At 35.7% G+C, this 26,011-nt stretch overlaps 2 protein-coding genes across 3 annotated transcripts in view; both read left to right on the top strand.

Moving 5' to 3' along the window:
• The first annotated feature begins 4,535 nt into the window (after positions 1-4,535).
• Positions 4,536-26,011, top strand: part of LOC126717618 (uncharacterized) — a 139,883-nt gene continuing 118,407 nt past the window's right edge. For both annotated transcript variants that reach the window (XM_050419450.1, XM_050419451.1), the window contains exons 1-2: positions 4,536-4,606; positions 4,697-7,457. In XM_050419450.1, coding sequence (XP_050275407.1) covers positions 4,716-7,457 — 2,742 coding nt within the window. In that variant the 5' untranslated portion in view covers positions 4,536-4,606; positions 4,697-4,715. The remainder of the gene's footprint in view (positions 4,607-4,696; positions 7,458-26,011) is intronic.
• LOC126717620 (uncharacterized) lies at positions 23,040-25,076 on the top strand. The gene is made up of 2 exons (XM_050419452.1): positions 23,040-23,689; positions 24,821-25,076. Exons 1-2 carry the CDS (start codon positions 23,072-23,074, stop codon positions 24,920-24,922), a joined length of 720 nt encoding a protein of 239 aa, XP_050275409.1. The 5' UTR covers positions 23,040-23,071; the 3' UTR covers positions 24,923-25,076.

The raw sequence follows: 26,011 nt of genomic DNA, 5'->3' as shown, positions 1-26,011 counted from the left end.
TGTGAGCCTAAACTCCCTCTTAATAAGTGAGGCTCAACACATGAGATTTTCAACATTTTAGCATGGTATCAGAGCAGGAAATCCCAATTTTGACCCTTGTCTCACTAGTTCAACAAAAAAGTAGTTGTGGAAAAACAATCCACCCAAAAACGTGGTGGTAGTTTGGTATGGAACATCATGGTTAGCCCCAATTTAGTGATGCTTCGGTGTTTTCTTTTAGCTTTTCCATTTTGTTCTAGTTTCTTAGGGCAGACAGATTGATGATGGATTCCTTTGTTTACAAATATTCAATGAATTCTCGAGCTACAAATTCACCCCCTTTATCACTTTGAAACACGAATTTTTAGCATCGAGTGAAAAACTAACATATTTGTGAAATTGATCAAAGCAAACAAGTAGATCTAACTTGTTTTGCATTGGAAAGAACTATGTAAAATTTGTGAAGTCATCAACAAAAATTGCATAATACCAAATTTTTCTCTAGTTGTAATTAAGGCTGGTACCCATAGATCACAATGAATCTTATAAAAAGGATACTTTTATATATATATATATATATTATACAAGATAAAAATTCTACTCTAGCCTAATTAAGTGTATATGTGTGTGAAGCTCCCTCTTGGAGAATTGAACCCCGGCTCTTACTCCCCATACCCAACAAGCACTTATATTTGTGGAGTAACCATCTGACTTTTCCATCTAACAACTTGTACAAATTAACTTCAAAACATTTAGAATGAGAATCAAAAGAGGTAAATTTCTTAGAGTGCAAAAGATTTAAGGATCTGATGATGTGGATGACCTAAACGCTGATGCCAACAATCTTTTTTGACTTATCGAAATTGATTTGAGAAAAAAGTTGTTGGATCTCCATCAAATGCAGCGCTTGTTGATCTTTTCATCAAAATTATATAGACTCTTCTTCCGTTTCCTTCCTCTCGCCACTCTTTGATGTGTGATCCCATCTTTTATCACAAAACCAAGGTCATCAAACTCAACAGTGAGAGGGTAATTAGTGGTTAACTTGCAAATAAAGAGGTCTTTTTTAATATCTGGAACTATTAAAAAGTCATTGAGTTTGATAGAAGAATCACTTGTACCAACTGTCGCTTGACCAATATGTGTAATTATCAAAGTTTCACCATTTCTCACCATTACACCATCAATGCCAAGATAAGGAGCCAAAGAGTGAAGATTACCTGATTACTAGTCATATAGTTTATAGCTCCAGTGTCTGGGTGCTAGGCAGGGTCTTGGGGTTAGCGATGGTCATGGCTACAAATTAATGCTTGTGGTATATTATCCGCAGTGAACAAATGATTAAAAAGATTAAAAGAAAATTATGGCAGTATGATTCCTTTTGTTACAAATCTGATAGATGATGACCTCATATTTATTAGCATTTTTATAACAAGAAGAATAAGGATTTGCATGCTGACTTCGTGATAGATGGGTGGAGGCTTTAGTTCCAGATAGATTTTCTTGGACAAAACCATGACCTTTGGAATTGAAGGATGTTTGATTCCTTTGATTCTTTTTAGGCTTGTTGGTTTTCTGACCATAGAACACCATTGGAGGATCTTATTGAGTGTCAAGTTTATGCCATTCAGCATAGCTTTCTAGGAGTGTGATTACCTTAGAATATGGTGGAACTAGAGGTCTAAGAGTAATGGCAATGAAGACTTCATATTCCTTGCTGAGACCATTAAGAAGCTACCATGACTTCTTGACTTCTTGTGGTACGGTATTGACTTGCCTATGGCTACAAGCTCATCACAAGTAGTTTTGAATCTTCTCAAATACACACTCAGAGAGTATCAGTTCCTCGAGTGATGGAGGTGAGTCATCGCTTGAGTGCAAGACTTCGATCTAAAGAGACTCGGGTAAAAGCATGTTCCAATGCATTCTAGGCCTCTGCTACAGTATTTAGGCCTACAATAATGCCAAGAAATTCTTCTGATACAGTGGCTGTAATCCATCCTTTTACAAGGCAATCAGACCTACGCTACTTCACGAACAAAGGGTTTGGTTAAGATTCAGACTCATTGTTAGTGACGAGTTGAGGTGGGGGTTTCGTTTCACCATTAATGAATCCCTAAAGATCATATCTCTCAAAAATGTTGAGCATTTGTGTTTTCCCAAGAAGGAAATTCGTGGATGACAAATGGATTGACACAAAATTAGCAACATTTTGGGTCACTAGGTAAGGATATTCATCGATTTGGATAGAAATGAGAAGAGCTAGAAGAGTTTGACATGCTCTAGGAGAAGTTTGAAGAGTTTGACATACTGTGTGCTAAAAAAAAAAAAAACAACTCTTATTTCCTCGTTTGCTCTGATATCATGTTAAATTATAATAGACTCTTCTATTCTAAATTCATTCTCATGAACTTCCTGCTTCGAACTCTAAGGACAACCTTGAAAAAATTTGATCTTCGCAAAAAAATTTGAAATGGTTCCATGACTTCAATTTTAAATATTTGCTGTAACAATAACAACACCATGGATGATGATTCTCTATTGAGTAAACATTCGGTCAGGCAGTGGCGTAAAACCAATGTTTTACACCAGCCAATAAAAAACTGCCACGTCATTAAATAAATATCTTTTTTCTCTCTCTCTCTTGTGTTCTCCGTTTCACCGGTCTCTCTCTTCTCCCTCTTTTTTTCTTTCTTTCTCACTTGTTCTCTTCCTCTCTCCAGCTCTCTCACCCATACCTTTCTTCTCCATCTAAAATCAAATCCAATTAAAAGCTTCAAGGCCATCAGCCCCTCCCCTTCTCAACTCTCTGAAACTCTCCTCTCTCAACTTTTCGCTTGCTCGGTGTTTGTGGGTTTTGTGTGGATTTTCTTTGATTTTTTGATTTTTTTTTTTGTGGGTTTCTGTGCATATGGTGTTGCCGTGGTGGTGGCGTGTTGTGGGGGTGAGGTGGAGGGCGTGGGTTTGTGGATCAGCGTGGTGGAAGTCTGGGTTTGTGGATCGGCGTGGTGGAGGCCTGTGTTTCTAGATCGACGTAGAGGAGGGTGTGGGTCGGCGTGGTGGAGGGCGGGGTAAATCAGCGTAGTGGAGGTCTAACCTTGCTTTGTGTTGATCGGTGGCTGAGTATGCCGTGGGTTTTTGTGTGTTAGAGCTGGTGGTGGGGATTGGGGTTGCTAGGTTTTTTTTTTTTTTTTTGGATGGTTGCCGGGGGGTGTGTTTGTGGTGGTAGGTGGGTGTTAGAGGTGGTAGTGGTGGTGTGTGTATCGGTGGTGAGGACTGGGGTTGCTGGTTTTTTTTTTTTTTGGTGGTTGCTAGGGGGTGCGTTTGGTGGTGGGGTGGTGGGTGGGTGTTAGAGGTGGTGGTGTGTGTATCGGTGGTGGGGACCGTGTGGTTGCTGGGTTTTTTTTTTGGGTGGTTGCAGGAAGAGAGAGAAGAGAGAGACCTGTGAGACGGAGAAGACAAGACAGAGAAGACAAAAGAGATTGTGATGACGTGGCAGCCTCCTATTGGCTGGCGTAAAACACTGGTTTTATGCCACAGCCTGACCGAATGTTTACTCTTCTCTATTTACTTTTGAACTCACAGGTTAGATAGGTAGAGGTTAGGGTTTTCTCTCTAAAACATTATGGTATTTGCTCTACAATCTTATGAAAATGCATGCATAATGAGCCCTTATATAGTCTCTCAAATTAGGGTTACAAAAAGGCACTTTTATAATTAACCTAAAATAAAATGCATCACAACAAAAATTGATTTCTAGATTCTCAATCAATCGACTTCTATCGAGCTTGTCTCAATCAATTGATGGAGTGTCGACTTTGGTGTCGAGATTCTAGAAACATTCATTTCTTTAACTGATGTTGGGTCTTCATCTTGGACTTTAAAATACACATCATAGACACAATAAGACTAAAAAATTTATTCATTATTTCCCTCAATAAATATGAACCTAACAAAAGTTTCTTTGGTTTAATAAGATGATTAGAAAAAGAATTTTTTTTTTTTTTAGTTTTTGAGCACAAGGAAAAAATGTGTAACGTATCACACAATAGCATAAGGTGTGGTAGCCTTTTCCTTGGAACAAAAATTGAGCAAACCATGATTTCCATAGGTGTAAAAGTAGGGCAAAAGACCTAGTAGAATTCCTGGTTCAAATAGGAACAAGAAAGCAGAGTTTGACAATCTCGCTTGAGCGAGGCTCAAACGTGGGACAAGCAAAATCTCGGGTTGAAATAAACCTATGAGTATGATAATCATTTTGACAACTTTGAATATGTCCATAAAAGGAACAATTCACATGTAAAAGTAGGTAGCGTGGCAATAACAAATTCTCACATGAAAAGGTTCGCCACTCGATAGATATATTTTTCCACCATATAATCAATAATCCATTGTTTTGTAGTTTACCATAACCTTCCACATTCCATAAATTCTAAAAGAATTGCTAAAATAAAATAAAATAAAACACGAATCATAGATTGAAATAAAATTAGTTTTTGTTTTGTTTTGTTTTTTTTATTATATATTTTTTTTAAATTTAAAAATTTTCCCTTTACAGGTTTCTCATATTGCATCACGGTCCACCATCCACGTGACGTGAAGACAGTAGTAGAAAACCCGAAGAGAGGTACGTTATTGATTTCTTATATCCTTCAATTTTATAGCACTATTTTTGTTATCATTATTTTCTTATTGGGTTTTTCTTTGCCTTCCCTAGACAACCGCCAGTTGTGAGAATGAATTATCTAGACAAAATCGGTGAGAAAATTTTCGATTGCGTATTTGAAGTACTTCAACGTCAGTTGGGTTATCTGATTAACTACAGAAGTTACGTTGATAAGCTCAATACCCAAGTTAAGGATCTGGGAATGGCCAGAGATGGAGTGCAACGTGATGTTGACGACGCTTTAAATAATGTAATGACACTTGGACCTGATGTTGTGACATGGCTGACCGATTCTGAAGGGGTTATTAAAAAGGCATACAAAACCATTGAAGATAATGGACAAGCAAATATGACGTGCTGCAATGGGTGGTGTCCTAATTTGAAATCCCGTTATCAAGTGGGCAGGAGATCATACAAGATGGGATTGGAAGTCGAGGAAAACAAGGATAAGGGCAAGTTCGATAGCGTTGGCTATCGTGAGCCTCCACAATTGTTAGGGACTGTGAAATTAAATAAAGGGTATGAGGACTTTGAATCAAGAATGCCTACAATAACTGGAGTTCTAGAGGCATTAAAAGATCCTAATATCAATAGGATTGGGGTTCACGGTATGGGAGGTGCTGGGAAAACCATGCTAGTCAAAGAAGTTGTAAATCAAGCTCAGAAAGACAATTTGTTCAACAATTACGTTTTTGTAGTTGTATCCAAAGAACCAGACCTGATGGATATTCAAACTAAAATAGCGAAGCAATTAGGTCTAGAACTTGATAAGGAGGATGAGTTTGGAAGACCAGATCTACTTCGCAAGCGATTGCAACAAGGGAAAATCCTTTTAGTTATGGATGACATTTGGACGCCCCTAAAGTTGGAAGATGTTGGATATACTTTTGAAGATAATCAGAACGGGTGCAAATTATTGTTAACGTCCAGATTTTATAAAGTACTAGTACGTAATGATACGGATACCCAAAAGCAGTTCCCAGTTAAAATTTTATCAAAAAAAGAAGCGAGAAACTTGTTTGAGAAGATAATTGGCGATTCAGCTAGAATCCCTGAAATTCAACATACTATGCTTCAAATTGTTGAAGAATGTTCTGGATTACCAGTTGCCATTACTACAGTCGCAAATGCTTTGAAAAATGAGGAAGATATATCTGTTTGGAAGGATGCACTTGACCGATTCAAAATTTCTAACCCAAAAAAGATCGATGGTATGGATGAAAAGGTGTACAGGAGTATAAAGTGGAGTTACGAGTTTTTGAAAAGTAATGAAGCAAAATCATTATGGTTGCTTTGTAGTCTACATGGAGAGGATTACGACATAAAAGTAGAAGACTTGATAAGATTCTGTGTGGGTTGGAACTTGTTTGGTAACCTTGGTAAAATAGAACAAGTTAGATGTAGGGTGCGCACATTCGTTAAGGAACTCAAAGATTGTAGCTTGTTGTTGGATGGAGATGCCAATGGTACAGTGAAAATGCATGACATAATTCGTGATGTTGCCATTGATATTGCAGCTGAAGAAAGGCATATGTTTACTATAAGAAGTTCTTTTGAGTTGCAAGAACTATCAAAATCGAAAAATTCAACTGTAGTTTCGTTGCCTTACATTAATGATGATTTAGACCATCCTATTCAGTTTGAATGTTCAAAGCTTGAGCTACTTTTGTTGTTCAGGCAAAAATTTGGTTTCCGTCTTCCAGATTCATTTTTTGAAGGGTTAAAGGATCTCAAAGTGTTGAAGTTATCTAGAAGCTGGTCTGGAGTACTTCCTTCATCACTTTCGTCCCTTGAAAACCTCCAAACATTGTGTCTAGACGGTGAGGTACGGAATGCAATCATAATTGGAGAACTGAAGAATTTGAAAGCTCTTAGCCTTTCATTGTCCAATACTGAACGGTTACCAAAAGAGATAGGGCAGCTGACTCACCTTCAGTTACTAGATTTGAGAGAATGTTCCAAACTTAAATTTCTTCCACCCAATGTGTTATCTAATCTGAAGAGGTTAGAAGAATTATATTTGCCAGATGATGTTGAATGGGAGGTGGAAATACAAAGCACAGAAAAAATTAATGCAATGGTCTCAGAGTTGGACCATTTGTCTCACTTGACCAAGTTACATATATGTATTAAGAATGCAAAGATTCTTCCAAAAGCCATGATTTTTGAAAGGTTGGAAATCTATAGAATAGCCATAGGCAGTGCTTGGTCCTGGGGTGAAACTTCGGAAACTTCAAGAATTTTAAAGCTCAAAATAAGCTTTCAATCAGACTGTGGGTATAAAGTATTATTGAGGAAAAGTGAAACTCTCATTTTGGGTGAAATGAAGGATGTCAAAAATATTCTTTACGAATTAGATTTGGAAGGTTTTCGAGGTTTGAAGCATTTCAGAGTCCAAGACAATGACGAGATTCAGTATATTATCAAGTCTATGGGGGTTCTTGATTCTATCTTTCCTAGTTTGGAGTCAATTAACCTATGGAATGTGAACAATTTGGAACGGATATGCTACACGCGACTTCCCAAGCAGTCCTTTTGTAACTTGAGAGTGGTAAAAGTGAGCCAGTGTTGTAAGTTGGAATTTCTCTTCTCCTCATCTATGGTTGGATGCTTTACACAGCTCAAGGAAATGAATATAGGAGATTGCAAGATAATGAGTGCAATAGTTGCAATAGAAAGAGAAGAAGAAATTGAGGTCAATAGTGACGACAGCATTATGTTTGCAAATCTACATTCTCTGAAATTAAGGAATTTATTCAAGTTAAAGGGCTTCTTTTCTGTTGTTGATTCTCTTGTACTTTTCAACGGGAAGGTATGTTTAAGATTTAATTTTAAATTTTACTCTTTAAATGTTAATAAGTCTTCCACAACCTAAAAAATAAATAAAAAAGATTAGATTATGTATGGTTGATATCAAGGCACATTTTCTTTTTGAATACTGCACCAAATGATCACAAGTATTATTTTTTCCTTTTTTTTTTTTTTTTTTTTGTATGAAAAATAATAGTGTTTGACCGAACCACATTTGATTCGACGCCAATATGAACATTAATTACTTGATTTTTATATTGCACCAAACTTTAGTTCATCTGAAGTAAATTGCCTTATTATAGATTAGAGTGCAATGAGTTTGCCTAGTGGATTGGCACCTTACTATTAACTGCTTTTTAAATGGGTTTTTTTTACACAAAAGTAGTTACAGAAACATACAAAGTAATTTGGATATATTATAAATTCATGTATTTTTTTGAAGTTTCTCACTTTTAATCCCTAGATTTTGGTCAAATTCAGAGTTCAACACTTTTTTTTTTCGGTGGTGTGTATTTTCACTGATACTTAACAATATATATGCCAATAATATAATCTAATGGCCATTGCTGTTTTATTCTTTTCTTTTATTTTTTTAGTTTTATTTATTTTTATTTATTTATTTTTTCCACTTAGCACTGATGGCCACTTTTTTTTGAGAACCAACACTGGTGGTCACTTTAAATATTTAATGAGTAGCATAAAAAAAATGTCCAATAAGAAATCTAGCAACTACCCTAGGCAGCATTGTAAAATATTACAAGAAAAGGTCAATGAACAAGAGTTTTACAGAAGATTAACCAAATTCTCTAATCGAGATAAAACACAAATGGAACATACTTATATAAAATGTTTTTTTAGAAGAACATACTTATATAATTAGTTTATGTATTCTGTATTTTAAATTGATTATCTATCTATTATACTGTGACTTTGATACATCCTTATATACTTTTTACACTTGCCAAATTCTCTAAAAAATAGTTTAAATTTAGTATAATTCTTGTGGGGCCCGACAACAGATGGGCCAGGTCCACCTGTTCACAGGAAGACTTAAGGCCCGAGCCGAAGAAGATAGTAGTCCAAGCCCAATAACGCAAAGCATCAATGGGCCAGAGAAGCCGCCGAGGAGGGTACAGCCCTCGGCTGGCCCAGAACTACACTAAGGAAAGGGGCAAAAGTGGCATAGGGATAATCTTGGAAGAAATCTAAAATATCTAGAAAAGGCTGCCCATACTACCTGCCCTAGACAGAGCTTTGCCTCTCAGAGAGTCGTGTTTCTTTAGCCTACTCAACCACTCCCCAACAACTCGGGTTTAAAACTGATGGGACAAGTATCAGTCTTGAAAGGGTCGACCCTACACGTGGACGAAGGAAATTGAATGCATGCGAGTATAAAAGAAAAAATATGTAACCTAAAGGGAGGGCTGGTCCAGTCCCACGGAAAGGAGAAAGGGCTTCAGAGGCCTACATACTAGAACCACACATAAATATCTTAACTAAACCACAGCCGGGAAAACATGACTTAGCCTTTCGATCCCACTCTCTACAAATGATATTGTATGGGCCCATTTACGTGCGAACCCAGCTCAACTGCGGTTTAACGCAAATCGTGTGCCTACAATTGGCGCCGTCTGTGGGGAGGCTTGCGTGTTAGCTCGAGCGGTGGCGAGGTTGAGTTTCTATCGAACAAGGGACTATGAGGACGCATGTACCGCCGGCGACACATGGTTGCTATTCCGACATAGGCTCCCACTAGGGGCTATGTACCACAGTGTCAATGACATGGGCAAGCCTAGGGGCTTCAAACATCAGGCCGGCTTCCTCCACCTTATTCGAGGAGCAAAACCTTCGGAATAATAAGCAAGTAAAGAAGCATACAAGTTTTGGACAGAACCAAGGCCTTGTATGGTCCTCGGACCCAAGCCTCTGGGGAAACCAACTACTTAAAAAGAAGCATACAAGTTTTGGACAGAACCAAGGCCTTGCATGGTCCTCGGACCCAAGCCTCTGGGGAAACCAACTACTTAAAAAGAAGCATACAAGTTTTGGACAGAACCAAGGCCTTGCATGGTCCTCGGACCCAAGCCTCTGGGGAAACCAACTACTTAAAAAGAAGCATACAAGTTTTGGACAGAACCAAGGCCTTGCATGGTCCTCGGACCCAAGCCTCTGGGGAAACCAACTACTTAAAAAGAAGCATACAAGTTTTGGACAGAACCAAGGCCTTGCATGGTCCTCGGACCCAAGCCTCTGGGGAAACCAACTACTTAAAAAGAAGCATACAAGTTTTGGACAGAACCAAGGCCTTGCATGGTCCTCGGACCCAAGCCTCTGGGGAAACCAACTACTTAAAAAGAAGCATACAAGTTTTGGACAGAACCAAGGCCTTGCATGGTCCTCGGACCCAAGCCTCTGGGGAAACCAACTACTTAAAAAGAAGCATACAAGTTTTGGACAGAACCAAGGCCTTGCATGGTCCACGGACCCAAGCCTCTGGGGAAACCAACTACTTAAAAAGAAGCATACGAGTTTTGGACAGAACCAAGGCCTTGCATGGTCCTCGGACCCAAACCTATGGGGAAACCAAGTACACAAGAGCGCCATCGGAGCTCCCTAACTCCCAGTCGACTGCTCGGATGGATTATTTATAAATCATCAGCCTTGGACGACATTCACGCGCTTATCACAGAATGTCCAACTGATATCTCGGTTAGTTTCTTAAGTTTGATTTATTACAAATTATCGGCATAATGCCTAATAGTGCCGACAGATGAGATTTGATTAGATCATGCTTCAAAGTAGTTTTATCACAAATATTCTCAAAGCAACACACACACAGAGCACATTCGTTCACAAAGTTGTGTTGCCCATTAGATCAACGCTTAAAACATGTAAATCAATTTCCATTTTTATTACGATGAAGAAATAGTACAGTGTACAAATGAAAAGCTGGAATCAGCCTACGTCAAAGCTTACTACATAAGCAAGAAAAGAAAATACAAGAAAGCTGGAGAAAGCCGAGGAGGTATGTCGGAGGAAAGGTTGGCTACAGCTCCGAGACTTTATTCTTCCCCCGCACCCTTACATGCCCATAACTCAGGCAGCCAAAGAGACCCAACTTGAACCTGACACCGTTGAAGAAAAGGTGCAGGGAGTTGAAGGTGGTGGGGCTTTCTCTAAATATACGCCTGCCGCAAAGCAGAGGTGCTGATGGTGGAAAATCTTTCTTCTGCCATACCAAAGTGCCGATATGAACAGAGCCTGCTTCGGATTTTGGCTAAAAGAGGGAGAGACGCCGTTATCCCTCGGTGGAGATGGATTACTCTCCTGAACTTGTGCTTCCTGTGCCCATACCTTACTGTTATAAGCCTCATGAAGACACGGCGCTTCTGCGGCGGAGACAGTTCTTTCTTCCCAACCCTCACTTTCAACATGTTATGCCAAGAAGGGAGAGCTCCGGATATGGAAGCTGTGATGTGGGAGAAAATCTGAAGGATTTGTGCGTATATAAAGCAACTTTCTCTCCTTCCCATTTATTGGAAAAGACAAGGTGATGGCAGTCAACTCACGTGGCGTCCCAAGAAATGCTACAGACAAAACAGTCCTGGCTCAACTTTCAACATCAACTGCAACCACAGGATTAAAGAGCCTCGTAAAGGCGCACACTGGTCACCATGACATCAGAGAATACCACGTGGCCAGAAGTTGCAGAAATATCTCTTAATTCATGGGCTAGGTGGGTTCGTGACCCCGGACCCGCTTTGTGCAAGGGCCCAGGTACTGTGGCCGACGCCAAGCGGTGGCCATGGCCGAGGACAACCCCTGTTTAGCACCTCGGGAAATGCTCAAAGAAAGGGAAAATCTGAACTCAAAGTCTTGGACAGAACCTAAGGCTTGCATGATCCTCGGACTCAAGCTAAAAGGTGAAACCAAGCACTGATGCGGACATTGGTCTCGGACAGAACCTAAGGCTTGCATGATCCTCGGACTCAAGCTAAAAGGGCAATCAAGTACCGATAAAGACACAAGTCTTGGACTCAAGCCTAAGGGAAAGGTCATGTACATAAGATAAAACGCATAAGTCCTGAGCAAAACCTAGGTTTTGCAAAGTCCTCGGACCCAGGCTTTCTGGGAAATCAACTGCCCGAATGAAGAAGTTGCTCGGCTTAAATACTGGAGAAGGCTAAGACTCGCATATCATGGGGATGGCAGAACAACCTAATGATCGACAACTTAAGGAGGCCATTCATCTGGTGGGTAACATGTCCTCGGATAACTACTTTCTACGCTTTATCGAGCATTTAACACCCATCACGGTTAATTTTAAGGTAAGTCTCATTCCTCACTGGTCGGATTGTTATGTTGAATAATAATTTTGTTAAAGTTATCGTGGCATCTTTTTATCAACTGTTACTTTGGCCTTAGTTGTTATTGATTCAAGTGCTATCCTATTATGCCGAGCAGCGCTTTCACATTTGTTAGAATATATAAACAAGACATACGAAATAAAGTAACACTAACTTTTATTAATATGAAAAATTGTTACAACGTACAAGGAAGGGCTTAAACAAGCCTGTACAAAAAATGAACTGCTAAAGCAGTAACAACATCCATAATACAAGTAAGTAAACCATCAGGCGTCTTCTGAACTTGCCTTCAAAGTCTCTCTGAAATCTATGCCTCAGTATTGTTCCTGTCAGGGGAAGATCCTTATACAAAAATAATGAAGGAGAAGGAAGAAGAATTAGAAGACATGGAAGCACTTCAGCAAGCTCTTGTCACTGAAGAATGCAAGGGAAAAAGAAGATGGAAGACATGAGCGGGAAGGAGGAGAAGAAGAGGGAAGCAATGAAAAGAAAATAAAAGGAGCAAAAGAGGGAAAAGGGGAGCCATATTAGGTATGCTCATGAGAGAGCAGATGGAGATGACAAGGGAGGTTTTCGACTCAGTCACACCAGAAATGGGGTATGACGGGTCCCTGCTTCGGATTTTGGCTAAAAGAATGGGGAGACAAATCTTGAGTCTCCGCCATCCTTGCCCTGACCGAGCCATTTCAAGTTTTGCTAGGGCATGGCGTTTCTGGAAAAGGAGGGATTCATTCATGGCCGACTACTATGGTAGATGTATTATTGGATTAGGAATAACCGGATGGAAGAAGTGAACTATAAGAAGGGCCTAGGGGATTCAGATATGAAAGAATCACCTCTGGATCTCTCTCTTTATATAAGGGAGTAAAACAGGGGCACGTAACACATTCTGATCCTTAAGGAAATCTGTGAATAAATGCGCATTCATTTCATTCCCCCACGTTATCAGTAACCGTAATATTTGGGAGGCCTCGTGAAAGGAAGATATTAAAGGCACACTACGAATAACCAAACGGTATAAACGCATCCCGCGCAAATCGAGGGAAAAATCTCGTAGACCGGCGCATTCCTTGGGGAGGTGAAAAGTCGCCGACGTTGATCAAGGGCCGAATTTAATGAGCCGCTATAAATGCTCGGTATTATCAAAACCTTCCTATCCAACCAAGGGGTCGGACAGCATGGTTTTGAGGGGCTATTGTGGGGCCCGACAACAGATGGGCCAGGTCCACCTGTTCACAGGAAGACTTAAGGCCCGAGCCGAAGAAGATAGTAGTCTAAGCCCAATAACGCAAAGCATCAATGGGCCAGAGAAGCCGCCGAGGAGGGTACAGCCCTCGGCTGGCCCAGAACTACACTAAGGAAAGGGGCAAAAGTGGCATAGGGATAATCTTGGAAGAAATCTAAAATATCTAGAAAAGGCTGCCCATACTACCTGCCCTAGACAGAGCTTTGCCTCTCAGAGAGTCGTGTTTCTTTAGCCTACTCAACCACTCCCCAACAACTCGGGTTTAAAACTGATGGGACAAGTATCAGTCTTGAAAGGGTCGACCCTACACGTGGACGAAGGAAATTGAATGCATGCGAGTATAAAAGAAAAAATATGTAACCTAAAGGGAGGGCTGGTCCAGTCCCACGGAAAGGAGAAAGGGCTTCAGAGGCCTACATACTAGAACCACACATAAATATCTTAACTAAACCACAGCCGGGAAAACATGACTTAGCCTTTCGATCCCACTCTCTACAAATGATATTGTATGGGCCCATTTACGTGCGAACCCAGCTCAACTGCGGTTTAACGCAAATCGTGTGCCTACAATTCTAATACTAGAATTGTCTTTTGATTTTCTACTACAGCTTGGAATGAAACATTTTTCCAAAAATTTTGCATATTAATTTAACAATTTCTCAATATACTGTTATTGAATTTGACTTCTATTTGTTATGCATATAGAGAGAGAATCCAGTTAGGAAATTAAATTGAATTTTCATCCTTATAAGCATTATCCTAATCTAAATTTCATCACCAATTCTTTTAGTACGTACATGACCATTGAGAAAAAGCTTGAAGTATTGCCACACAATACCTCTTAAATGAAAAGGAATTATTACTCTTCTTCCTTCTTAATTCTTCCTTATAATAGTTTCCTCTTTGTTAATCGTGGTCTTTAGAATATAATTTAATTAAGTTTCATTTATTGACTCAATGTGTACCTGAGAATTGTAGGTTGTCTTTCCGAACTTGGAGGAATTGGAAATAGAAGGCATGGATAGCATGAAGATGATTTGGCCTGACCAACTCATTTCAGATTGCTTTTGTAAACTAGAAACAATGACCGTTTCAGGTTGCACAAATCTTACAAATATTGTTCCGCCCAATATGTTGAGAATGCTCCAGAATCTAAAAGAATTGAAGATATATGCTTGCAACTCCTTAGAAGAGGTATTTGAAATCCAAGGGACAAATAATGTTGAAGAATCATGTGATATAGCCGCCGTTGATCTTATATCCTTAAAATTAAGAAATCTGGAAAAAGTGAAGCACGTGTGGAGTATGGATCCTCAAGAAATAATCACCTTTGCGAAATTACATACTATAGAAATTGAGGGTTGTTCCAATCTAAAAAGTGTTTTTCCAACATCTGTGGCGAAGGCTCTTTTGCAACTTGAGAAGCTAGGGATAAAGTATTGTGCATCGGTGGAGGAAATCGTAGCAAGAGAAGAAGGAATAGAGACAACCACTTTGTTTGTATTCCCACAATTGACCACTCTAAAACTTCGAAATTTGCCTGTACTCAAGAGTTTTTATCCAGGAAAGCACATTTTAGAGTGGCCGTTGTTGAAGTACTTGGGGATTTTCAAATGTGACAAACTGAAAATATTTGGTTCCAATAAGTCAAGCGTTCAAGAAATAAATGGGCTGGCCCATCATGCTAATCTTATTCTACAACCTCCCTTTTTCGTCGAAAAGGTTAGATCTAATTACAAGTTATAATTGTCCTACTTTTTTTGTCTGTGTTTATTTTATTTAGTTTTAATTATTTTTACATAAAATTATTGATAATTTGTTAATACAAATATGTATACTGGGATGACTATATATGCGTAGCAAACTAGCTTGCTTAACGTAAGAGCACAAAGATTATTGCTCTTACAACTGTCATCTTAATTTTTAACTAATAAGAGAATATTTACTTAATCTTTGTGGTAAATTTTGAAGAAAATCATCTTATCTTTTGACTAAGATATATTTGAACATCATTAAATATGGTTTTACTTAAGATTGTTAAAAAATTAAATTGTAAACATTTATTTTATTTATTTATTTTAATTAATTATTAAAAATAAATATGATGTCATTAAAATTTGAATCCCGATGATCCAATTTTAAAAACTTTAAACCCTTCCATTTTTTTTTTTTTTTTACAGTTTAACAAAAAGGGAAGAAATCTTATCTCTTGTTGAATTTTAAAAAGTACTACTAAAAAGAGTGTCAAACATATAAATTGTTATAATATCGTCATAGAGTCAAAGCCTTTAATAGGCTTTCAAGAATCAAGCTGCATATTATCTCAATTTCTCTTTTTTCATTGATAAATTATCCTCATCTAAATTTCATCTCCAATTTTTAATTACGGATCAATGAGAAAGAACTTGAACAAATAAACCCCTATAATGCAACACAATGCCTCTTCTATGAAAAAAGAATTTATTATTTAGTATAGGATTCAAAATGTAGTTCCGTGATATTGGCATTTATATATTCTAGCCTCTGAACATGTGTTCATTTTTATCTAAAAAAAAAAAACATGTGTTCATTCACGTGCTCAAAAACTCTAATTTTTTTTTTTCTTTTTCTTTTTTTCCTATATGAGTAAAGCAGTTTTATATGAGTAAAATGCAGGCGAGTGGATAGGAGAGTGGCTAAATGAGTTCATGTTTTTAGGGAGAGTTGAAATTTGTTATTTCACAAATAACATTTATTTCTATGAGAACTCACCGTTTATATGCCAGTAATTATTACTCTTCTTCCTTCTTAATACTTCCTTATATTAGTTTCCTCTTTGTTAATCGTGGTCTTTAGAATATAATTTAATTTTCATTTATTGACTCAATGTGTACGTGAGAATTGTAGGTTGTCTTTCCAAACTTGGAGAAATTGGAAATAAAAGGCATGGATAGCATGAAGATGATTTGGCCCAATCAACTCATTTCAGATTGCTTTGGCAAGCTAGAAACAATGACCGTTTCAAGTTGCACAAATCTTACAAATATTATTCCACCCAATATGCTCCGGAATCTAAAAGAATTGAAGATATATGATTGTGACTCCTTAGAAGAGGTATTTGAAATCCAAGGGACAAATAATGTTGAAGAATCACGTGATATAGCCGCCGTTGAACTTATATCCTTAACATTAAGAAATTTGGAAAAAGTGAAGCACGTGCAGAGTATGGATCCTCAAGGAATAATCACCTTTGCGAAATTATGTACCATAATAATTGAGGGTTGTTCCAGTCTAAAAAGTGTCTTTCCAACATCTGTGGCAAAGGCTCTTGTGCAACTTGAAAAGCTAGAGATAATGCATTGTGCAACAATGGAGGAAATCGTAGCAAAAGAAGAAGGAATAGAGACAACCACTCTGTTTGTATTCCCACAATTAACCACACTAACACTTATAAATTTGCCTAAACTCAAGAGTTTTTATCAAGGAGAGCACATTTCAAAGTGGCCGTTGTTGAATCACTTGTGGATTTTCAATTGTGACAAACTAAAAATATTTGGTTCCAATAAGTCAAGTGATCAAGAAACAAATGGGCTGGCCCATCATGCTAATCTTATTCAACAACCCCTCTTTTTCATCGAAAAGGTAACAACTTCCCTTGCATGTCTTTACATTTTGTTAATATATAATATATCTACTCATTGGATTATATGTGGGTGGAGTAGGCTGAGGTCAGGCCTAGTGGTTGCATTCAAGCTGCACATACTTGTTTAAGAATTCTCGCTCAAATAGATTTATTATATGTGAATTGTGATAAAAAAAAAATTAATAATAATAATTGGTGGTCTTGAAAATTGAGATGCCCTTCAATTAATAAAACTAGTATGTAATAAGCATAGGAATGATGAATTGTAATGGTATTATTGATGTTAGTTTAGGTTATTAAACATATAAAACTTAGTTCGACAAGAGATTTGGAGCTACTAAAATAGTTTTTCCTTATAATTTTTATGATATTAGTTATGCAAAGTTTCTCATTACATTGCTATTACATATATAATTTTGAAAATCACTATTGGATACTACATATACTACAATAATATCAATTCACAATTATTGTTTGTGAAATTCTACTAGATACAACACAAAGTAAAATAATAAAATGGTCAAATAGAATCTCGCAAATTGAATAGAGATGAGTGCATGGGATCCTTCAGTTCAATTACAATTTGTTACGTTCAATATCTTCACATATAAAATATCCGAATAGAAATGGTATTAAAAATATGCCCATTAATAATAATATATATATATATATATATATACACACATTACCTAGCTAGTAATGAATCATACATAGTCATGGTATATTACATAAATGACTTATAAATTTGAATTGTTTTTAGTTATACAGAAAAAAAAATGGCTCATAAATATAAAATCATTCAAACTCTCTCTTCCTCTAATTTTATATATAGAGTTAAATATATGATTTGGGTTTTTTATGGTTTATTTATATTGGACTCCTTACTTTTACACTAAATTAACTCATTTGGCACAAAAATTAAAAAACTTAGATTAGATGGAACATTTGACGCAAAATTAAACTCTAATTAAAATCCAATTTTTACACTGAATTAACCCACTTGACACCAAAATTTAAAAATTTAAGTTAGGTAGGACATGAGCGTAAAATTAGACTCTAATTGAAGTCTAATTGGAAATTTAATTAGATTTTCACTCAGCTTTACCAATGTATATACATATATATATATATATATATATATATATATATATATATATATATATATATAAGGATTCTCTATTATAATAAAAAATTAAAAAAAAAAAACTAATTTGGATTATTTATTTATTTTTTTATGTTTGATATAGAGAAGCTATTAAATTTAACTTGTAAGAAAATAATTACCAAATTAATATGAGTTGGTTAGCTAATGCTTACTCATGAGAAAGTTTTATTTTGACTATATATTTTGTGAAAATTTTCAGTTATTTATAATTTTTTTTATGCCTAATAGATTAAACATTTTTTGTTAGAATATTTTTTTTTCCCTGAAATTTGTTTACTCATATGCTTAAATTTTTATGGGGATTAAGGATCATATCTACAGTAATGTCAACTCTCACTTTTCTTGAAATATATGGTTTTTAATCGTTGGACTTATGGAAATATTGAACATCAATTAAGTTCAATTTGTTTCTAAAAAAAACTTTACGTTTTACTTACAAACTAGGTTTCAATTTTGCTTAGACCAAGAAGGAAATTCGCAAGTGTCTTGATGTAATGATAAAAAAAAAAAATCATCACAAAACTAACCATACAAATTTCAAATTTATTTTAAAATTTGAAATTTTCCTATTTAATAATGCAAGCCTTATAATTTGGTTATGAGTGAATTTAGATGCATTTTGATGATTTCTTATTTACTTAAAAAAGTACTATTAAAAATGATGGGAAAAGTTTATTTATTTTTATTTACATGTGTGGGCCATCAAAATAGGTTCAAAATTTTCAGAAAACTCAGGCCCTATTTGGTACACCCACTCAAACATACATAACATTACACGTATTTCCATACACTTTTTCACTCACATATTTCCACACATGTTTTCAGTTTTTAAGTGCATGTTCCAAACATCCCCTGACTTTTTGTTGCTTGCCGAATGAACTAAAACATTTAGACTGTTCTTCTTCTCATTCCCACCCGTACACTTTTTTTTCTTTATATGTTGACATCCAAAATTATGTCTACTATTTCTATTAAGTTAAAACTTAGAATAGTTAACCTTCCCGTGTTCTTCTTCACATCTAAATTTCAATATGAATAAGATTAGAATGATAATGTTAGGACATATGTGGATATTGTTAGAGACATATGTTATGTAAATTGGCTAAATCCTCTGACAAAATGCATTTTACTTGTAATTTGGTAGATCTAGGATGGGTTTAGTACTTCAAGGAACAAGATTTCAAGTCTAGTATTGAAGCCATGCAAAACTGTCCAAGAAACAAGTGAAGAAGTATTATTCATTAAAACTCGACAGATAGCTCGACAGATCTATATCCATCGAGGTTTAATGCTGATGCTCAACAGTAGCCCGATAGAAGCGGTATCTATCAAGAATTACGAAATTTAGATTTCCAAATATGAATTCATGCATATCCAAGTGTATTTGTGTAGGGTTTCTTTTCTCACAACCCTAGCATATATAAGGATTATTTTAAGGGCCGTCTAAAGTGATGCAAACTGATACAACTCAATGCAATTTGATTGTGCCTACAAATTGTGACCGAAGACAAAATTTGCCCTAGTTCATCATATTCCCTAAAGAAGTTGCTGCGTCTTTCGGTCTTTGCGCCAAGGAGCTTCTTGATCTTCATCGTTGGATGAATTGAAAAACTTTGTAGCTAACATCTTCCTCAAGTTGTTGTGTTAGTCATGTACTGGGATCCGTCCATCGATTGGTTATTCACGTACTAGGTGCCGTGCGTTGAAAGGAGAGTTGTCACCACATCACAAGTCCAATTGGGTATTGGGGTAAGGGTTCAATTGTAGGTTGGTATTAGGTACTGAGATTCCTTTTACTTGTAACCGCTTGTTTTGATAATAGTGGATTCTCGGGAGTGGTAACCTTAAATTCAGCCAGTGTGGTTTTGCCTCGATGGTTTTTCCTATTCATAAACAAATCACCTGTGTCAAATTTATTTTCTGCTGCATTTAACTTAGTTGGTGATTTGTTTGTACTACCACGCTTATTGCATGTAATCGAATCTAATTAATTAACTTGGTTAATTAATTGATTGATTTTACCAAAGGAGTCAATACATTCTTGGCCTATCAAATAATAAGTGGAAAAGAGCCTTGCAAATTTGCTGCAATTCAATTGTCACTTGTTGATGTCTTTAACAATGACAATAAGGGTTCAAATCACCCCACTCTTTTTTTGTTATTAAGAATGATGGTAAGCAAATATCAATTATAGCTGTGTTTGGTTCCTGTAAAATACTTTCCTAAAAATAAATATTTTCCGAAAATGCTATTTTCCGGAAAGGAAAATATTTTCAAGTGTTTGATTGCATTATGAAAATTGTTGTAGAAAATATTTTCATGTGTTTGGTTCTATTTTAAAAATGCTATTTTCCGGAAATATTTCACACGGCAATTCAACCCATGGCAGCAAACTCCGGCAATCAAAACCAACAACCACCAAAACACCACCACCACACCACCACAACAACAACAAAAATCAAAATCACACAGAAATCAAAATCACAGAGAGAGAGAGAGATCGGTGGGTCGAAGGCGAGATCGCGCGGAGGCGAGCTCGAGCAGCATAGTGCGATCGGATCGGTGTAATCGGTGCGATCGGCGCGATCGCAGCTGCGATTGACGCAGTGCGATCTGGTGCATGCGATCGTCAGATTGGAGCTCGCGAGATCGAGCGGCGCAGTGCGATTGACGAGACCGGTGCGACTGGTGCGAGCGATCGTCGGACTGGAGCTCAGGGTTCGCCGGCGATTGTCGGACTGAACTGGAGCTCGGGGTTCGCCCTCTTCTTCCTCTCTCTCTCTCTCTCTCTCTCTCTCTCTCTCTCTCTCTCTCTCTCTCTCTCTCTCTCTCCGGAAATCATTTGAAGTGAAAATAGGAACGAAATTGATTTCCGGAAAATTCTATTTTTCGGACCAACCAAACATCCGCATTTACGGAAAAGTATTTCCAAAAGTGATTTTCACCCAAAACAAACACAACCTAATACTCCTTTGTTAAAGTTCAAAGCTCAAGTATATTTTTTCCCCTACAATTAACTAATGTTAACCAAAAGTGTAATTACTTGGCCAAAAAAAAAACTGAAAGTATAAATAATTGGAATTGGTTTTTAGTTGAATAGTTAAATATTGAATACACAAAATAGTTAATTGGATATGCAATTATGAGTTTGTTAAAAGACTCTTCAAAGACAGTTAGATATTAGCTCCAATAAGAATTTTCTCTTTTTGATTATTTTCTGTCTCCTTCTTCCATTTAAAATTTCTAGTTCTTTATGAACATTCTTTCTAATTTTTGATTTTGTTGGGAAGGGAAAGGGTGAGGCAGGTTTGAACCTGCAACATGGGAATTGAAATATAAATGAAATGGGGAAGGTGTCATTCAGGCTAAAAGCCAATCAACAATAATTGGTCATTAGATTCCTTTCAAATATTTTAACTTTTTTATATCAGTATATGCTATTTAACATCTCACTAATTTCTTTAAATTTGCCTCTCTTAAATTAGAATAATTTTATCCTAGGTGACCTCTAATTTGCTATTCTAGACACCATTGAAGCAAAATTTTGCATTCCACCACCATAATGGAAAAATTATCTAGTATCCTTTAAGCCCATGTGTGATGGATAGACTCATGCAACAATGACATGACAGAATGTGTTTATTTAAGCATAATTTCATTTCTTTATAAAATGAATAAAGGAAATGGTTAACATTTTAGAGAAAATGGTGGTTCAATTGGTCATTAGCTATAAATTTTTGTAATAAGTTTTTGTTTAAATTTTTTGGGTTGATGATTTGTGTACTATGGTTGTAAGGGCTAATATGTGGTTCTTTGGACAAAATTGTAATGTTGTTTGGGCTAATTTGTGGAGTTGTTTGCACTAATCCATAAGGGGGGGTGGGGGGGTTTGGAGGGAAGAAGGTCAAGTTTTATTCCTTAAGTCCAATTCAAATTAGTCCCTAATATATACATCAAAAAAGAAGGACAACAAAAACAAAAAACCCGCCCCCTTGGCCCTAGTCCCTATCTAGTAGAAGAAAGATAAAAGATTGATATTTACTAGGTATCCGTTTGGGAACAGCTTATTTAGCTAAAACTGAAAACTTTTTGCTGAAAATACTGTAGATAAAGATAAAAGTTAGCTGAATAGTACAGTGGGACACATGAATAATAGCAAAAATAAGCTGAAATTTTTAGATTTTCCCAAACGCACATTAAATAAGGTATTTCATTGTCTGAATGGAAAGAACTATGCTTAATTATGAAAAATGTTAAAGTAGTAACCAATTTAACTACAAAAGGTTTATAAACTAATGTGGTAATGAATATGATTAATATAAAAAAATATTTTATATATATATATATATAATAAACAAATTTATTGATTATATTTTAGCTGTGTTAAAAAAACTAACACATTAGTTATTTTCTAATAAAAAAAAATCAGTTATTTTGTAAAATTTGTAGAAATAACAAATTTTAACAAAAAAATGTAATTGTATTGGCAAATTCATGTTTAGGTCTTTACTCCAATAATACAATTGATTTAATTGCTTAAGTCAAATAGGATGTGAGTGGTTTGTTTTCCCCATTTCTTCATGGTTAGTTCTGAATAACATGATGATTGAACCAATGTGCATTAGTTAGCTATTCAAATATTTTTCTTTTTTTTTCTTGGTTATTATTTTTGATATGCTAGATCATATTTGTCTTGTCCTAATTTAAATTGAACAAAACTTGGTTCAATTAGTTTAGTATGTAATTTAATATTTTATTGTTTATCTCCAGCTTCAATATTGCAATTTTCTAATTGGACATCAATTTTGCATCACATTTTAAACCATGAGTTGGTACCTCCTAGTGGGACTCAATTCATTCATGTTAACGGAAGCTCCAAAATATTAAATAATTTTCCTTGAATCGGTACTTTTATCCATGTTGCTAGGGCTTTTCATTCTTTTTAATTTTTTAATTAATGTGCTGATACATTTCTGTGCTTGAGTGAGCTTGTTAGGAACTATATCCCTTGAATTTAAATTAGTGCATGCCGTGGATTTAGATGTCTAGATGATTTAGATACATCTAGTCCCTGTTCAAATTTGTTGCAATATAATATAATCCCAAACTTGTTTTAGAGGGATATTAAACTCATTATTTCCTTAATCTGTTCATTACTTTGGCGTTTTCCCAGGATAAATCGCCAAACTTGGAATACTTGTCATTGGATGATGCCATGAATGAGACATGTGGCGGACCGTCAGCAGAATTCTGTTGCAGCCTAAAATCTCTTTATTTGTACGGAAACGGTGAAATTCCAAATGTAGAGGCTCCAAAAGCAGGAGTACCAGATTTTCGCAGATTAAAGAATATTGTACCATTCTCATCCACATCTTTCCACTACTTAAAGGAATTGAAAGTATGCAGATCTAATGCATTGATTAGTTTATTAACTCCCTCAACAGCCAAAACTCTTGTGCAACTCCAACTGATTAGAATTTGGGACTGCGAAAGAATGACAGAAATAGTTGCAAATGAGGGAAGTGAAGCAGAAGCAGGAGATGAGATCGCTTTCAATAATTTGACATCTTTGGACTTAATTAACTTGCCAAGTCTCACAGCCTTCCATTTGGGGAGTCGCACCATCAAATTCCCATCGTTGGTTAGAGTAAGTATGTACAGCTGTCCTAAATTGAAGAATTTCTGTAGTGGAGTCTTAAGCACGCCAAAGCTAAGACGCATTTGGATGGAGATACTCAAAGAGGAGGGGGGTGGAGATCTTGATCTTAACGCTAGAATAAAAGAGTATTGGGAGGCTAAATTGGAGACTTGCGACCAAAAGTTTGCTGAAAAGGTACGTTGCCATGCTTTCATGCCGTAGTTCCTTATTATTATTATTTTAAATCGTAAGTAGCTGCAAATTAATTTACTTCCACTGCCATATGTCATCATGTTGATATCTCATATCTCAGCTAGCTGAACCCAAAATATAGGGTATTGTATTCATTAACAATAGTAGTCCGAGTATTCATTTTAGATCGGTATCAAGCTTACCCCTATGGCCCTATAAAAGTTTCATCTATTCATCTCTTTCAAACAATGGAGGCTCCACTTGAAGCCCAAGGGTTAAAATGATTTGAACTCCCTGAATTGGCAAAAAAAAAATTATTATATATAATTTTTTTGACCCTCTAAAATAAAATTTTGAACATCATGACCTTAAATATTTTTATGTCCAACTAAAATAAGTTTGAACACAATCCTGTTATCAATATCTTGGCCTTTAAAAAATAAACTAACAAAACTTAATAACAAACCAATTTGAGCTAAATTTTGAAAAAATAAAATAAAAATTAATAAGCTCAAAAACAAAAATGGAAACTTGTTAATCAAAAACCTTAGAAAAAGCCCATTTTGATCTTAGCAATTTTGAAATAAATCAATCAAATGAAAGATTAATGGATGAATGATTGTATGACTATGTACATTGAAAGAGATGTTGCTCGTAGGATTAATAATAAAAATATTCTACAATGATTTCAAAATATGAAACCTCATAAAAAGCAATTGTAAAACCTTTTTTTTTATATGATATTCAAGTTCTCTTCTATTTTAGATTTTGTATCATTTATATTTCTATTTAACCACTAGAAAATAATCATGGAACCGCAACTACTTCTAAATTATGTAATTAAAAAAAAAGAAAAGATAAATTCCCATATTGGTGTTGTAATTATTGTTGTTTTTTGAAATGTAGTATCTTACTACGGTGTGGAATGTGAGAAATTTAATTTGAATATAGTTGACATTGGTTTTTGTGATTATTGGATCATGTCGCTTTTGGTTTTAGTTGATCTGCATATTTGGTGGATGAGATCAGAACATTGTTCATAATATGCTAACATAATAACATAGTGCTCTTTCATATCATATTGTTTTTGGATTACTTTTATCTTTTTTTATTCCTAAATACTTTTTATTGTAGACTAATGCTAGTGAAGGTGGGGAGAGTGAACATGACGCTAATGATAATTTGGGGAGAGATACTACTAGTGAAGTTGGGGATACACAACATGATCGAGAATGATGACTAGGGAGCAACTCAAAATAATATGGATCTTCCCTTTTATTGATTGTTTTTATTTCATAGTGTTATCTTTATGTGATTTATTTATTTTTGAAACCTATGTGATTGTTACAATATATTATTTATTTTCGAAACCTATGTGAATGTTACACTATATGACTTTGTTGTAATTCTAGACTACTTAGTACTTCTTCCGTATTTGTAATCAGGAATTTGTAAACGATTAACCAATGATGGACTAATTTTCAATAACTGTTACACTGTTACAGTTGGAGTCTTATTCATATGTAAGTGGTATGGTTGTTCAATGTTCATGATAGACCTTATTTATGAATTTGTATACTATTCACTTATGATAGACCTTATTTAATGTTAATGTGATGTGTTACTGCTAAAGGTGTGTTATAATATTTACATGTAAGTGGTGTAGTTGGTTAAATAATGAAGTTTCACATTGGATAATGAGTTGTTTTATCTCCCAAAAAAAGAAGACGAAGATAATAAGTGGTTAGTAGAACATAATTAGGCCCAAACTCATAAACTTAAAACTTTTGGATTCAATGGTGTTCCTATCAAGAAAGTCAATACTAGCCATACTAGTGATATATACCATATCAGTCATTAAACTAATACCGATTTTTTTTTAAATGTACTAGACAAAATATAGAATTGTACCATGTTGTACCGACCATATTGGAGTTTTTTGGGTATTTTGAGCAATATTGATGTTTCAGCCAATATAATAAAATGATTACATTGGGTTAATTTACTTAGGATAATACATAGGCTTATAAAATAAGTGCAATTTTGATTATATTTTGGTAAATATAAAAATAAATGAATCTTTGTATAGGAAAATGATAAAGGTACTACAAGTTTTAGTTTTTTACTACATAATTCTTACAAACTTATATGGCAATGAATGTGATTGGTGGGCTTTAACCACCTTATAAATAAATATTTGAATTATTACTTTGTGATTGGTGAGTTGGTGGCACACTTGTTTGTTAGCTCAATGTCGAAAAACTTATATCACTACTCATATATCTAACCTCAAGATGATACACTGGTATCAAAATACTTCATTTC

This window comes from Quercus robur, chromosome 3, assembly GCF_932294415.1.
Source record: "Quercus robur chromosome 3, dhQueRobu3.1, whole genome shotgun sequence".
In the NCBI taxonomy this organism is placed as follows: domain Eukaryota; kingdom Viridiplantae; phylum Streptophyta; class Magnoliopsida; order Fagales; family Fagaceae; genus Quercus; species Quercus robur.
The sequence above is the reverse complement of the archived record's forward strand: the minus strand, read 5'-3'. Positions and strand labels throughout refer to the sequence as shown.

Excerpts from the sequence above, each read along its gene's own strand:
- LOC126717620 (XM_050419452.1), top strand. The coding sequence starts at position 23,072 with ATGAATGAGACATGTGGCGGACCGTCAGCAGAATTCTGTTGCAGCCTA. Across the intron at positions 23,690-24,820 it reads ACCAAAAGTTTGCTGAAAAG|ACTAATGCTAGTGAAGGTGG; the intron begins GTACGTTGCCAT and ends TTTTTATTGTAG.